At 43.0% G+C, this 15,707-nt stretch overlaps 1 protein-coding gene across 3 annotated transcripts in view; it reads left to right on the top strand.

Annotated features, from left to right (window-relative positions):
* LOC135526714 (glutamate receptor 3) overlaps nt 1–14,170 on the top strand; it is a 292,678-nt gene extending 278,508 nt beyond the window's left edge. The window contains exons 14-16 of one of the 3 annotated variants that reach the window (XM_064955313.1): nt 9,577–9,691; nt 11,212–11,459; nt 12,320–14,170. In XM_064955313.1, the coding sequence (XP_064811385.1) occupies nt 9,577–9,691; nt 11,212–11,457 (361 nt within the window). In that variant the 3' untranslated portion in view covers nt 11,458–11,459; nt 12,320–14,170. Of the gene's footprint in view, nt 1–434; nt 550–9,576; nt 9,692–11,211; nt 11,460–12,315 lie in introns of all 3 variants that reach the window. The other 2 variants (XM_064955311.1, XM_064955312.1) reach the window with 2 other exon arrangements.
* The last annotated feature ends 1,537 nt before the right edge of the window (nt 14,171–15,707 follow it).

Here is a 15,707-nt window from a genome sequence, read left to right as displayed (position 1 = left end):
ATGTTAATTGCACGGTGTTTGCTGCTGTTGTTTTTCCTCTCAGCGATGATGACTAGTGTCCCCGTCCCGCACACTTCAGTTTCTGAACTACCTGACCCCTCATAACTCCTGTCCAATATTTACCACTACGTCTGCTCTTCATCTAAGCCTTCCTGATCTATCTAGCTCATGTTCGTCAAACAATTTGTCATTTTTCATACCGAGATCATTTTCATAATAGATATAATAGTTCATCATAATTTTACCAATAACAATAATCACTATTGGTGGTAGTCTAACTACCATTATCAACGATCATCATTATCGTTATAACTACTACTGCAACTACACGATACTACTACTATAATATAGTACTACTATACTACTATTAACTATGCATTAGATTTCTCACGGACCTGTGCATTTTCTTACAAGTTATGTTTTATCGTTTCAAGAAATGCTGTTAACCTGGCAGTGTTAAAACTGAATGAGCAAGGCCTGTTGGACAAATTGAAAAACAAATGGTGGTACGACAAGGGAGAGTGCGGCAGCGGGGGAGGTGACTCCAAGGTCAGCCTCGATGTCACCAGATCGGGTACCATGGTGCAGAGTAATCGGCAAGGCTGTTAATAATAGTCAATAGGAATCATTGATTATCGATTATTGATTTATATTATAGCGCTTTGATTTTCTAACGCGCTTCGTTAGCTACAGTACAACCCAACCCAAAACAAATGTTGAGTCCCAACCAGGCTCAAAGGTAGCCTTTCTGTCATTTACCAGACTCTGACCAGTCTATGGAACAAAAGATCAAACTAAGAACCTTTACTTGGCTAACACACAGAGAGGAAGATGAGGTAGCATGAAGGGTCGTAAAGGAGATGGACTGGTAAGGCTAAGAGGTAGCATGAAGTGTAGTAAAGGAGTTGGACTGGTAAGGCTAAGAGGGAGCATGAAGTGTAGTAAAGGAGTTGGACTGGTAAGGCTAAGAGGGAGCATGAAGAATAGTAAAGGAGATGGACTGGTAAGGCTAAGAGGGAGCATGAAGTGTAGTAAAGGAGTTGGACTGGTAAGGCTAAGAGGGAGCATAAAGTGTAGTAAAGGAGATGGACTGGTAAGGCTAAGAGGGAGCATGAAGGGTCGTAAAGGAGATGGACTGGTAAGGCTAAGAGGGAGCATAAAGTGTAGTAAAGGAGATGGACTGGTAAGGCTAAGAGGGAGCATGAAGGGTCGTAAAGGAGATGGACTGGTAAGGCTAAGAGGTAGCATGAAGAATAGTAAAGGAGATGGACTGGTAAGGCTAAGAGGTAGCATGAAGAATAGTAAAGGAGATGGACTGGTAAGGCTAAGAGGTAGCATGAAGTGTAGTAAAGGAGATGGACTGGTAAGGCTAAGCTGAGTTGTTTTGACAAAGACAGTTGGTTGAGGAAGGATACAGATCTGTGGAACAGTGTTTGGTTGTGTGTTTGACAAGGAGGAAGTCTAGTTATTTTCACTGCTTCTCAGTGATGGGAGGGATGCGAGGAGGATAGCGTTGTCCTGCATTTGGAAAAGGAGGAGATGGATTTAACTCTGTCTTTAACATCTGCAGTGCAGCAGATGATATCTGTCAAGTATTATACTCTGTCTAGAGAAAGTAGAGCCAGTGTGAGGTCTATTTAGATATAACAGTAACTGTCATATTGGATGGATCTCTGACTAAAATATACCTGTTGTAAGTTATATATTACATGATAAGTATGTATTTTATAAGATACCTTTCATAAATAGTTTATCACAAACTATTCATGAAAACATGGCGTCTCGATGCCAGAGATTGCCGCCTTCCTCTTGTGAAGGCCATGTCTGTATTTCATTACATTATTCTGGTCTGTCAGACACAACATGGCTTCACAGCTGCTCATGTCATACAGCTGCTTCTCTGGACATCCCATGCGACTGGCCTAGAGAAGCCATGCTGGGCTCTAGAGCCCGTTGGCTGAAACCCCCCAAAATGGCTGCTCAGCTGAGGCAGCTCAGCTCAGATAGGCGAGGCGAACAGCGGAGTCTTGAGGGGACTAAGCATTATGGGCAAACGTGAGAATTCTAATCTGAAAGAGGTCTGGTCTCTTAGGGCTGTGGGACATGTGGTACCACTACATTCAATTCAATTGAGATTTTATACACGGTGGAACTGCCCCTATAATTGGTTGCTTTTTCAAAATGATTTTAGCAAAAAATCTATACAATTGTAGGTGGTGTCGAAAGTTTTTAAACAATTTACCACTTGATTGCAACATGAACAACCAAGAGCCAGAATTGAGCCCAATAACCATTGTGATAATCAGGTTTGTTTCTGTTCCGCTTGCTATTCTACTCTCATCACAAGACATGGCTGTATCCATCCTGGGAATAGGTGATGCAATATGAGTGTGTTTCACTTAGCCTTGTCATCTTGGTATCAACATACTTACACTATGTTCCATGAAGCTTGCATCATGCTATTTTAAAGAGGGCATTGACATTTGCTACAGTTTAGATCAATTGAATGACTAATGACTCAGTCGTGACTCAAGCAATGAATTAGGTCAGCTAAGTGGCTTGATTACAGACGATCTGTGGCAGATACTGTGGTTTACAGAAGGTGTCACGACTTTATAAGGTCATTTCACGTGGATTCTCAGGAAATGCAATGCTACACCAATATGACATGTTGAAAATAGCATCGTGGCTAACGTCTCTATAATATCTAGCAATGTCCAACCAAAACACCTGACCTTTCTCTCTCTGCTTCTCTGTTTTATCTCCCTAATGGACGCAAATACGTGTCCTATATTTTTGATATATACGGTTGCAAAATTTCACGAACTAAAAAAAGTCCCAGTATATAAACAATTCTAGGATTTCCCAGAAATCCCTGTTTGAGGATTCCTCCTGGCAGGGTCCCATTCCTTGCGTATTCTCCCCCTTATTCAGGGAATACTCCCATAGGGGTTTCTGGAAAACCTAGGAATTATGGGAAATTCACAGGAATTTTGCAGCTCTATTTTTCAACGTTGCATTTGTGCTAATAATCTGTGCTGTATAGTCAGTATGCTGAGTGATGTTGAGGCTCACAGCTGTGATGGCTGCAGTAGAAGAGTAGTATCGTTGCTTCTCTGACATGTTTCTCTGCCTTTCATCTGGACCTGCTCAGGTATGTATGGTTTTCCATCCTTTCAGGGTCATGGATAAACGTTTTGATCCAAATGTGAGTTTACCATACATTCATGCATGAATTAGCATTTTGATCTCCACTGCTCTTAACCGTTCACCGTGCACACCTCAAGGTCTGGTATTTATCTCTGATGAGCAACGGCATCATCGGTGAAAGACGGACAGTGAGTGAACTTTGGTGATCATCTGTTGTGTTCAAAACATTTTTTTCTCAGTATCTCTCAGTAAGTCTGACGTCTCGGCTCTACGGGAAACTGTGGGAAAAGCCAGTTTACCTGGACTCATCCTTCCTGAGCATCCTGACCCCCCCCACCACACACACACCACATCTCTGATCACCTATAATCCTGAGGCACACACACCCTTTCTCTGATCACCTATAATCCTGAGGCAAACACCACATCACTGATCACCTAGATCGGGTTTCAGGGTCCAGCATCACGTAGTATGTTAACAGATTACTGCATTATTGATCAATGTTTTCCGGGTCACCCTATTACCATTGGCCATGAGGGAGATACTGTTCTACACGGAATTGTTATCTTCTCGTCTCCTGCTGATGATAATGTAGGGAGATACTGTTCTACTCAGAGTTGTAATCTTCTCGTCTCTGCTGATGATAATGTAGGGAGATACTGTTCTACACAGAGTTGTAATCTTCTTGTCTCTGCTGATGATAATGTAGGGAGATACTGTTCTACACAGAGTTGTAATCTTCTCGTCTCTGCTGATGATAATGTAGGGAGATACTGTTCTACTCAGAGTTGTAATCTTCTCGTCTCTGCTGATGATAATGTAGGGAGATACTGTTCTACACAGAGTTGTAATCTTCTTGTCTCTGCTGATGATAATGTAGGGAGATACTGTTCTACACAGAGTTGTAATCTTCTCGTCTCCTGCTGATGATAGTGTAGGTAGATAATATTCTACATGGAGTTGTAATCTTCTCGTCTCTGCTGATGATAATGTAGGGAGATACTGTTCTATACAGAGTTGTAATCTTCTCGTCTCTGCTGATGATAGTGTAGGTAGATAATATTCTACACGGAGTTGTAATCTTCTCGTCTCTGCTGCTGCTGATAATGTAGGTAGATAATATTCTACATGGAGTTGTAATCTTCTCGTCTCTGCTGCTGCTGATAATGTAGGTAGATAATATTCTACATGGAGTTGTAATCTTCTCGTCTCTGCTGCTGATGATAATGTAGGGAGATACTGTTCTACACAGAGTTGTAATCTTCTCGTCTCTGCTGATGATAATGTAGGGAGATACTGTTCTACACAGAGTTGTAATCTTCTCGTCTCTGCTGATGATAATGTAGGGAGATACTGTTCTACACAGAGTTGTAATCTTCTCGTCTCTGCTGATGATAATGTAGGGAGATACTGTTCTACACAGAGTTGTAATCTTCTCGTCTCTGCTGATGATAATGTAGGGAGATACTGTTCTACACAGAGTTGTAATCTTCTCGTCTCTGCTGATGATAATGTAGGGAGATACTGTTCTATACAGAGTTGTAATCTTCTCGTCTCTGCTGATGATAGTGTAGGTAGATAATATTCTACACGGAGTTGTAATCTTCTCGTCTCTGCTGCTGCTGATAATGTAGGTAGATAATATTCTACATGGAGTTGTAATCTTCTCGTCTCTGCTGCTGCTGATAATGTAGGTAGATAATATTCTACATGGAATTGTAATCTTCTCGTCTCTGCTGATGATGATAATGTAGGTAGATAATATTTTACACAGAGTTGTAATCTTCTCGTCTCTGCTGCTGCTGATAATGTATGGTGACATAAAGGTCCACAGAGGACATTGTTCACCAGTGGAACCCGAGACAAACATTACCCATTCATCATATTTAACGAGCCTAAATAGTGTCTATAGGGGCTGTAGAGTAGGGCACCACCAGTCTGTTTCTATAGGGGCTGTAGAGTAGAGCACCACCAGTCTGTTTCTATAGGGGCTGTAGAGTAGAGCACCACCAGTCTGTTTCTATAGGGGCTGTAGAGTAGAGCACCACCAGTCTGTTTCTATAGGGGCTGTAGAGTAGAGCACCACCAGTCTGTTTCTATAGGGGCTGAAGAAGAGGGCACCACCAGTCTGTTTCTATAGGGGCTGAAGAGTAGAGCACCAACAGTCTGTTTCTATAGGGGCTGTAGAGTAGGGCACCACCAGTCTGTTTCTATAGGGGCTGTAGAGTAGAGCACCACCAGTCTGTTTCTATAGGGGCTGTAGAGTAGAGCACCACCAGTCTGTTTCTATAGGGGCTGTAGAGTAGAGCACCACCAGTCTGTTTCTATAGGGGCTGTAGAGTAGAGCACCACCAGTCTGTTTCTATAGGGGCTGTAGAGTAGAGCACCACCAGTCTGTTTCTATAGGGGCTGAAGAAGAGGGCACCACCAGTCTGTTTCTATAGGGGCTGAAGAAGAGGGCACCACCAGTCTGTTTCTATAGGGGCTGTAGAGTAGAGCACCACCAGTCTGTTTCTATAGGGGCTGAAGAGGAGGGCACCACCAGTCTGTTTCTATAGGGGCTGTAGAGTAGGGCACCACCAGTCTGTTTCTATAGGGGCTGAAGAGTAGGGCACCACCAGTCTGTTTCTATAGGGGCTGAAGAGGAGGGCACCACCAGTCTGTTTCTATAGGGGCTGTAGAGTAGAGCACCACCAGTCTGTTTCTATAGGGGCTGAAGAGGAGGGCACCACCAGTCTGTTTCTATAGGGGCTGTAGAGTAGAGCACCACCAGTCTGTTTCTATAGGGGCTGAAGAGGAGGGCACCACCAGTCTGTTTCTATAGGGGCTGTAGAGTAGAGCACCACCAGTCTGTTTCTATAGGGGCTGAAGAGGAGGGCACCACCAGTCTGTTTCTATAGGGGCTGTAGAGTAGAGCACCACCAGTCTGTTTCTATAGGGGCTGAAGAGGAGGGCACCACCAGTCTGTTTCTATAGGGGCTGTAGAGTAGAGCACCAACAGTCTGTTTCTATAGGGGCTGAAGAAGAGGGCACCACCAGTCTGTTTCTATAGGGGCTGAAGAGGAGGGCACCACCAGTCTGTTTCTATAGGGGCTGAAGAGGAGGGCACCACCAGTCTGTTTCTATAGGGGCTGAAGAGGAGGGCACCACCAGTCTGTTTCTATAGGGGCTGAAGAGGAGGGCACCACTAGTCTGTTTCTATAGGGGCTGAAGAGGAGGGCACCAACAGTCTGTTTCTATAGGGGCTGAAGAGGAGGGCACCAACAGTCTGTTTCTATAGGGGCTGAAGAAGAGGGCACCACCAGTCTGTTTCTATAGGGGCTGAAGAGGAGGGCACCACCAGTCTGTTTCTATAGGGGCTGAAGAGGAGGGCACCAACAGTCTGTTTCTATAGGGGCTGAAGAAGAGGGCACCACCAGTCTGTTTCTATAGGGGCTGAAGAGTAGGGCACCACCAGTCTGTTTCTATAGGGGCTGAAGAAGAGGGCACCACCAGTCTGTTTCTATAGGGGCTGAAGAGGAGGGCACCACTAGTCTGTTTCTATAGGGGCTGAAGAGGAGGGCACCACCAGTCTGTTTCTATAGGGGCTGAAGAGTAGGGCACCACCAGTCTGTTTCTATAGGGGCTGAAGAGGAGGGCACCAACAGTCTGTTTCTATAGGGGCTGAAGAAGAGGGCACCACCAGTCTGTTTCTATAGGGGCTGAAGAGTAGGGCACCACCAGTCTGTTTCTATAGGGGCTGAAGAAGAGGGCACCACCAGTCTGTTTCTATAGGGGCTGTAGAGTAGAGCACCACCAGTCTGTTTCTATAGGGGCTGTAGAGTAGAGCACCACCAGTCTGTTTCTATAGGGGCTGAAGAGGAGGGCACCACCAGTCTGTTTCTATAGGGGCTGAAGAAGAGGGCACCACCAGTCTGTATCTATAGGGGCTGAAGAGGAGGGCGCCAACAGTCTGTTTCTATAGGGGCTGAAGAAGAGGGCACCACCAGTCTGTTTCTATAGGGGCTGAAGAAGAGGGCACCACCAGTCTGTTTCTATAGGGGCTGAAGAGGAGGGCACCACCAGTCTGTTTCTATAGGGGCTGAAGAAGAGGGCACCACCAGTCTGTTTCTATAGGGGCTGAAGAGGAGGGCACCACCAGTCTGTTTCTATAGGGGCTGAAGAGGAGGGCACCACCAGTCTGTTTCTATAGGGGCTGGAGAGTAGAGCACCACCAGTCTGTTTCTATAGGGGCTGGAGAGTAGAGCACCACTAGTCTGTTTCTATAGGGGCTGAAGAGGAGGGCACCACTAGTCTGTTTCTATAGGGGCTGAAGAGGAGGGCACCACCAGTCTGTTTCTATAGGGGCTGGAGAGTAGAGCACCACCAGTCTGTTTCTATAGGGGCTGTAGAGTAGGGCACCACCAGTCTGTTTCTATAGGGGCTGAAGAGTAGGGCACCACCAGTCTGTTTCTATAGGGGCTGAAGAGTAGAGCACCACTAGTCTGTTTCTATAGGGGCTGAAGAGTAGAGCACCACCAGTCTGTTTCTATAGGGGCTGTAGAGTAGAGCACCACCAGTCTGTTTCTATAGGGGCTGGAGAGTAGAGCACCACCAGTCTGTTTCTATAGGGGCTGTAGAGTAGAGCACCACCAGTCTGTTTCTATAGGGGCTGGAGAGTAGAGCACCACTAGTCTGTTTCTATAGGGGCTGAAGAAGAGAGCACCACTAGTCTGTATCTATAGGGGCTGTAGAGTAGAGCACCACCAGTCTGTTTCTATAGGGGCTGAAGAAGAGAGCACCACTAGTCTGTATCTATAGGGGCTGAAGAGTAGAGCACCACTAGTCTGTTTCTATAGGGGCTGAAGAGTAGAGCACCACCAGTCTGTTTCTATAGGGGCTGTAGAGTAGAGCACCACTAGTCTGTTTCTATAGGGGCTGTAGAGTAGAGCACCACTAGTCTGTTTCTATAGGGGCTGAAGAGTAGAGCACCACCAGTCTGTTTCTATAGGGGCTGTAGAGTAGAGCACCACCAGTCTGTTTCTATAGGGGATGTAGAGTAGAGCACCACCAGTCTGTTTCTATAGGGGCTGTAGAGTAGAGCACCACCAGTCTGTTTCTATAGGGGATGTAGAGTTTAACACCACCAGTCTGTATCTATAGGGGCTGTAGAGTAGAGCACCACTAGTCTGTTTCTATAGGGGCTGGAGAGTAGAGCACCACCAGTCTGTATCTATAGGGGCTGGAGAAGAGGGCACCACCAGTCTGTTTCTTTTGGGGCTGTAGAGTAAAGCACCACCAGTCTGTTTCTATAGGGGCTGTAGAGTAAAGCACCACCAGTCTGTTTCTATAGGGTCTATACAGAACATCAGCAGTCTGTTTCTATCGGGTCTATACAGAACTTCACCAGTCTGTTTCTATAGCGACTATATAGAGCATGAACAGTCTTCCTTATTATGCATCATTATGCATCATTATTTATTTGTTCACTCCACACATAGCATCATAGCATCATAGCATCATAGCATCATAGCATCATAGCATCATAGCTTAATTTAAAATATATATGTATTGGAACATACCTTGCACAGTTAAAGGCACTATGTCAGTTGTAAGGCAGTGAGAATATCCTAAATAAATGTTGCCAATTACTTATCAGTATCTTCTTATGAAACCATATTACAGAGAGAAACCACATGTATTATTCCCCTGATGTGCCAAAGCTGAGCTTAAACACCGGTAATAAAACTGTAGCTTGGTTCTGTTGACAGTAATCCCCCTTCTAAGCGGATATAGTAAAGCCTATATCCAACACGGTTTCCCCACCAATAAACAGCACCGCTTCTTATGAAAAGGTTCATGTGAAACACCTTTTGCTTTATTCACTATTTTAATGCTGATTTTCATGTCAAAATACATGACATTATTAGTGTCCTGAGATTCAAAGTTGATGTTGTCTTTGCAACCAAATCTCAGAGCCAACTTGTGACGTTGCAGTAGGAGGTGTCCAAGCCTCTGCTTCTACCGGCGGGGAAGATATCGGGTCAACGGTTGTCTTGTAGTCCTTTACTGCTACTGTTAGTCAAGAGAAGGTTCTAGTTGGATCAAACTTGTTAAGTGCTGGTCAGACATCTACTCTGCTGTGCCCACAAACAAATACCTTCCTCAGCGTTAGATAATCTCAGACCAGCAGAGTGTACAGTCAGTACCTGCTCGTCCTGTTACCAGCGTCTGCCGATTACTCGAAGCGATAGGAGCAGGCCCTGGCCCTAGACTAGGGCTGGTCAATGACGACAAGGTAATAGACTAGAATGCCTGTTCTCTGTGATGTGACAATGGCCAGGAGTCCTGCTCGATCGCTTTGTGATGACATAATGTAAGCTATGAAGTTATGAATAACATAAAATAACATAATATGATGTTATTTATGTTATTTCCCACGTGAAGAACTCCTGTAAACCTTGCCGTATTGAAACTCAGTGAACAAGGCATCTTAGACAAGCTGAAAAACAAATGGTGGTACGATAAGGGTGAATGTGGAACCAAGGACTCTGGAAGTAAGGTCAGTCTCTGCAGGTCTTCTGTGCTGATTCCCAGTGTTCATATGAACAAATACTAAACTATACTAAAACATCTAGATCAGCTATACTGTCTATCCCTTTACCTCCTAGTATGTTATTTATTCATACACACAACATTATGCCACATACATGTAACAAAAATGGAGAGTGGCTCAAATCCATAATGCACTATTTCCCCAATTCTAATCACATCCCAAAAATATTTTGTCATTTATTTGGGGGGTCTAATGTTAATGTTAAAGTAATTTTTATAGAAATAGGTAATGATTTTTTCCCCCACACAAACTGTAATGGTAAATGACATTAGGATATGCTTGGGGAAATTGTAAATTGAGTAAAATAATCAAATGCCATTGTTGAATAGTTGTTGACTAGCTGTTGACATTAAGTGCTATTTTTGCTCATTTTCACACTTTACATTCATGATATTCTTACCATTATGCTGCTGTTTCTATTTACTAAAACGTTTAATTAAAATTTGATTTATCTGTGTTGTTACTAGATTGCATGGAAATGTATCTATTGGGTTCTTTGGCTTCCTGTTTTGGGGTGAACAAACAAAGTGTTCTTGTTGTGAGCAACAGTTTCCAATTAACTTCAGTAAGAAGTTACAGCCCCGTGGGGTGTTTTTCAGCTTTTTGTCTGATCAAGGAGTTGCAATGAAGAGATCTTGTTGTTTCCACCCCACATGAAGTCTAAGAACGTAATAAACCTCTTATTTAACCCTCTGAGACCATCGCCAGACTAATGAACTAACAGATCTATTTTCCACAGACTCTCAGTCAAACCTCAAAGGGTTAAACTGCAAATGGTAAAACTCTCATGAACAAATTTTCAATCAACATGTTTGGGAAATAAGCAGCAGCAGAATGGTTTGAATCCGTTGTTAAAATGGCTTTGGGGATTGTTTTGATGTCAGAGAGATTTGACTACACAGTATCACAGTGTACCAAGGCATTTTATTCTTTCAGGACTTCAAGGCTTGAAATGTTGACCTGTGAGTCACTGACCGCAGCTTCCTTATATGGAAGAAGACCTGTAGAATAGGGGAAGCTCTACATTCACCTAGATCAAACTAAAGTGGTGACTCGTCTCTCCTTCATCGGAGAGTGGTCTGACTATGGTGTTCAGATGTTCCTCACAACTTCTTGCACCACTATAGAAAAACCAGTCCAGACCTCTTCTAGAGTCAACCTCAGCCATCCTTTACTTTTGTCAACCTTCCGTTGCTATTAGCCTCTGGAGTCTGTAGTATGATCTGCCATTGGTAGCATCAGAAACATTTCAATCTCAGAGAGAGAGTTTGTAGAAGGGGTCTGATAATAGAGTATCCATGTGAGTTACCAAGTGTTAGGTATTCGACTGTTATTTCAACAAGACTGTAAGGATCAATTGGAGGCCTATAAATACTTTGCTTTAGAGCCATACTGGTAGGCTGCACTGTTCTCTACAGAACTCTCTCCACCGCAAACGCTCTAACTATGATCTTCACCTTCCCCAGGACAAGACAAGTGCTCTCAGCCTGAGCAATGTGGCTGGAGTCTTCTATATTCTGGTTGGAGGGCTGGGGCTGGCCATGATGGTGGCTCTGATTGAGTTCTGTTACAAATCGCGTGCAGAAACCAAACGGCTCAAACTAGCAAAGAATGCTGAGAAGTTGAAGCCAGCTCCCCCGACCAACCCCCAGAACTTTGCCACGTACAGAGAAGGCTACAACGTGTATGGGACAGAGAGCGTTAAGATCTAAGGGTAATGACGACGCTGCTCTCTTCCTGATTCTGTCTCTGTGACATCTGAATCATTTAGTTTCTTCTGGTGGTGTCGTTGGTGTTGAATGATTCATTTGTTTGTTTGTGTTTTTGTCAAGCTGTTGGTGTGATTTGGTAACACTTTATCACTCTTGACTTGGACATACCCACAACAGACAACCCAACATTACATTCACAATTCATGAACACTGTTAGATTTGACATTGCTATATACTGTGTATGACTACAGGTACATCCTTTTGTTGGCCGCCTAAGTGTTTTTTCGGGACAAATATGAATACTAATACTAATATTTCTTTACACTGTCAAGATGGGGGCCTCTAAATTATTTATAAATCCAGCCGCCCCAACTGGCCGGCCTTGCCCCCTTCCACACCCCCTGCCTCGCCCACCACCTAAGCCCCTTTTTTTATCCGAAAAAACAAATGAAATCAGCATTATCAGCATATCTCGTAAACACTCACACTTTATTGAGCTTAATGTTTCAGTTTACTCGATAGAATGTCCTAGCGGCATCTGCTAATCGTTAATAGCTAAGCTAATGTCCCAAGTAATACTGGCACACATCATGACTCAACCGTTCCAACCTAATGATACATCTCATCTCATCCACCATGTAACAGACCTATCACCCATGTGTCACTGTGTGAGAATTTCAAATTGCATTTCATTGATTCCTCACGTCCCCTCGCCTCAAAACTAATCGAATGAGAAGGTCAGAGGGGAGGGACCACTGACTTCTCATCCAATTGGTTTTGAGAAGGAGGCAAAGGAGAGAGGACGCGAGGAATCAAGTAAATGCAATTGATGTTATCCCTGTACTTCCTTCCTGTAAGACAGGTATCATACACGTCAGCTAGACCAGGTACGGTACCCCTTACCAACGACTGTGACTACTGACCCCACGATGAAAGAACATGAACACGTCTGGATGGGGGTTTCCTCAACTGCAGATAAATCCTCTCCTGGCGGAAAATGGCCACGATAATCTGCAATGAAGACATGACAGGACTGGTGGCGTGAAGAACTTAAATCGGTTTACTCCAGTGCCTTATGTATGAAACACTCAGAGACTCACAGAATTACTTAGAACAATGCAACTAATCACAACTCACAAACACACAAACAACTAAACAACTAAACAACTAAACAGACAAGTAAACAGAAAGACAGGATTGTTTTATGTACATTTATTTGAGATGCTGTAACGAACTAAGAAGACAAAAGAGAGAGAGATACCTAAAGCCATCACTTGCACCCCAAGCACATTTCCAAGTGCCCGTACAGAAAATGAATACGATACTACAGATGATAATTTTTTTTTTCTGCTAAGGGAATTTGATCAGATTATCCTAATTATTCTTGCAGGCCAGGTTTTTACTGGTTAAATGTGTTTTAAATACGTTTATTGTAGGCACTGTACAGTAAGTCACTTATTATTAGAAGATAGCTTGTTATATTGCTGTGACCTAGGAATTGTTTTGAACAATGAATCAATTGGTTAAATATGCTGGAGCAAAAATTATATTGTATTGTTGTTGTCCACGACTCTGAGACCAGGTACTGGTAGTGCATCTGAAATGGCCCCCTATTCCCTATGTAGTGCACTACTTCTGACTAGAGCCTCTTCTGACTAGAGCCTAATAGGATGACATTCTGGACGTACACACAGGGACTCTTGAAAGAGATGAATGTGAGATGCAGCATTTGGATGTACACTTCTTAAAACAGACCATCTCACAATACAAATATACTGCCAACAGGGTTAATTAAAGAATGCAGAGGACTGTCTGAGCAAGTTTCATAGATGAGTACCTCTCCCAGTGTGTTTTATGGTGTGTAGAATATGAAGAGAAAACTCACTCACACGGTGTCGCTCCAAAATAGGCTGTTTGTAAACTGGATGTTCATGTAACCTAAAATCATTCAAGTCTTCTGTACAAGCAACTAAAACCAAACCAGATGGGACATTCAATAGTAGATGAACTGCAATTTAAACAGTAATGGCTTTTTACCTGTAGTTATTATGGATGACCTTGGTATTTATCAACGAATAAGCTGTGGTTTGATGATTTGCTTTCCATTTTAATTTCATTATTAGTGTTTGGTGAATTTACTTAGTTAATGAAATAAATAAATAATATAAATAATTACAATGAGACCATGGATTACAACAAGGCACTTACGCTTACGACATTTCCCTTTTCTGTTCAAAAGACTGTGACTTCATTAGGATTTAGGAAGACATTTAATCACCTAAAACCGTGGAAAGATAGTTTAACATACAAAAAAAAAAAAAAAAACTTTAAAAGGGAAGAAATAGGAAATAAACATTTGTAAAGAAAGAGGCGTGTACATTTATTTAAATTAGATTTATTTATTAAGACTACACAAGAAAATGATGGGTTTCCGAATGTTTCTAAGAAATTGCATGTAAAATACGTAATTACTTATTACAAGCTCTTCTAACTTACATCCGATTCTACAGTAGAAACACAACCATGGTTATTCTTTAGTGAGACAGTTTATTTTATTTTGTAAGTTCACTTCACACAGAGAGAATTGCCAAGCAGCTTAGTGACTACTACAAGAAGAGTCCGAATCTGCATGTGTGTATATCATTAATGATCGTCATTAGTGAGGAGCTGTAAAAGAGAATTTTCATACATTTTTGTAAATAAACTTGTATAGAAAAAAAAACATGTTTCTGTGCTTTTAATTGTATGAATGTATGTTTACCTGCACAGGGGAGATTATTCACACACACACACACACACACACACACACACACACACACACACACACACACACACACACACACACACACACACACACACACACACACACACACACACACACACACACACACACACACACACACACACACACACACACACACACAGACAGACAGACAGACAGACAGACAGACAGACAGACAGACAGACAGACAGACAGACAGACAGACAGACAGACAGACAGACAGACAGACAGACAGACAGACAGACAGACAGACAGACAGACAGACAGACAGACAGACAGACAGACAGACAGACAGACAGACAGACAGACAGACACACAGACACACACACACACAGACACAGACACAGACACAGACACAGACACAGACACACACACACACACACACAGACAGACAGACAGACAGACAGACACACACAGAGACACAGACACACACACACACAGACACAGACACACACACACACACACACACACACACACACACACACACACACACACACACACACACACACACACACACACACACACACACACACACACACACACACACACACACACACACTCACACACACACACACACACTCTCACACACACACACACACACACACACACACACAGCAATGCCTTCAGTAATCATCTATCAATCTATCGTTTCATCTGAAAGGACATTGCCTGTTTTGCAACATACAACAAAGCCACATGTGAACTACAGTGCCAGTCAAAAGTTCACCCCTACTCTTTCAAGGGTTTTTCTTTATTTGTACTATTTTCCAAATTGTAGAATAATAGTGAAGACATCAAAACTATGAAATAACACATATGGAATCATGTAGCAATCAAATCAAAAATATATGTTCTATTTTAGATTCTTCATAGTAGCCACCCTTTGCCTTGATGACAGCTTCGCACGCTCTCGACATTCTTTCCACAGGAATGGAAGACCCAGAGTTACCTCTGCTGTATAGGATCAGTTCATTACAGTTACCAGCCTCAGAAATTGCAGCACATATAAATGCATCACAGAGTTCAAGTAACAGACACATGTCAACATCAACTGTTCAGAGGAGACTGTGTGAATCAGGACTTAATGGTCGAATTGCTGCAAAGAAACCACTACTAAAGGACACCAATAAGAAGAGACTTGCTTGGGCCAAGAAACACAAACAATGGACATTAGACCTGTTGAAATCTGTCCTTTGGTGTGATGAGTCCAAATGTGAGATTTCTGTATCTGTATCCAACCCCCGTGTGTGAGACACTGAGTAGGTGAACATATGATCTCCGCATGTGTGGTTCAAGGCACACTTAACCAGCATGGCTACCGCAGCATTCTGCATCGATACCCCATCCTATCTGGTTTGGGCTTAGTGGGAATATAATTTGTTTTTCACAAGGACAATGACCCAACACACCTCCAGGCTGTGTAAGGGCTATTTGAGCAAAGAGCAGAGTGATGGAGTGCTGCATCACA

This window comes from Oncorhynchus masou, chromosome 32, assembly GCF_036934945.1.
Source record: "Oncorhynchus masou masou isolate Uvic2021 chromosome 32, UVic_Omas_1.1, whole genome shotgun sequence".
In the NCBI taxonomy this organism is placed as follows: domain Eukaryota; kingdom Metazoa; phylum Chordata; class Actinopteri; order Salmoniformes; family Salmonidae; genus Oncorhynchus; species Oncorhynchus masou.
The sequence above is the reverse complement of the archived record's forward strand: the minus strand, read 5'-3'. Positions and strand labels throughout refer to the sequence as shown.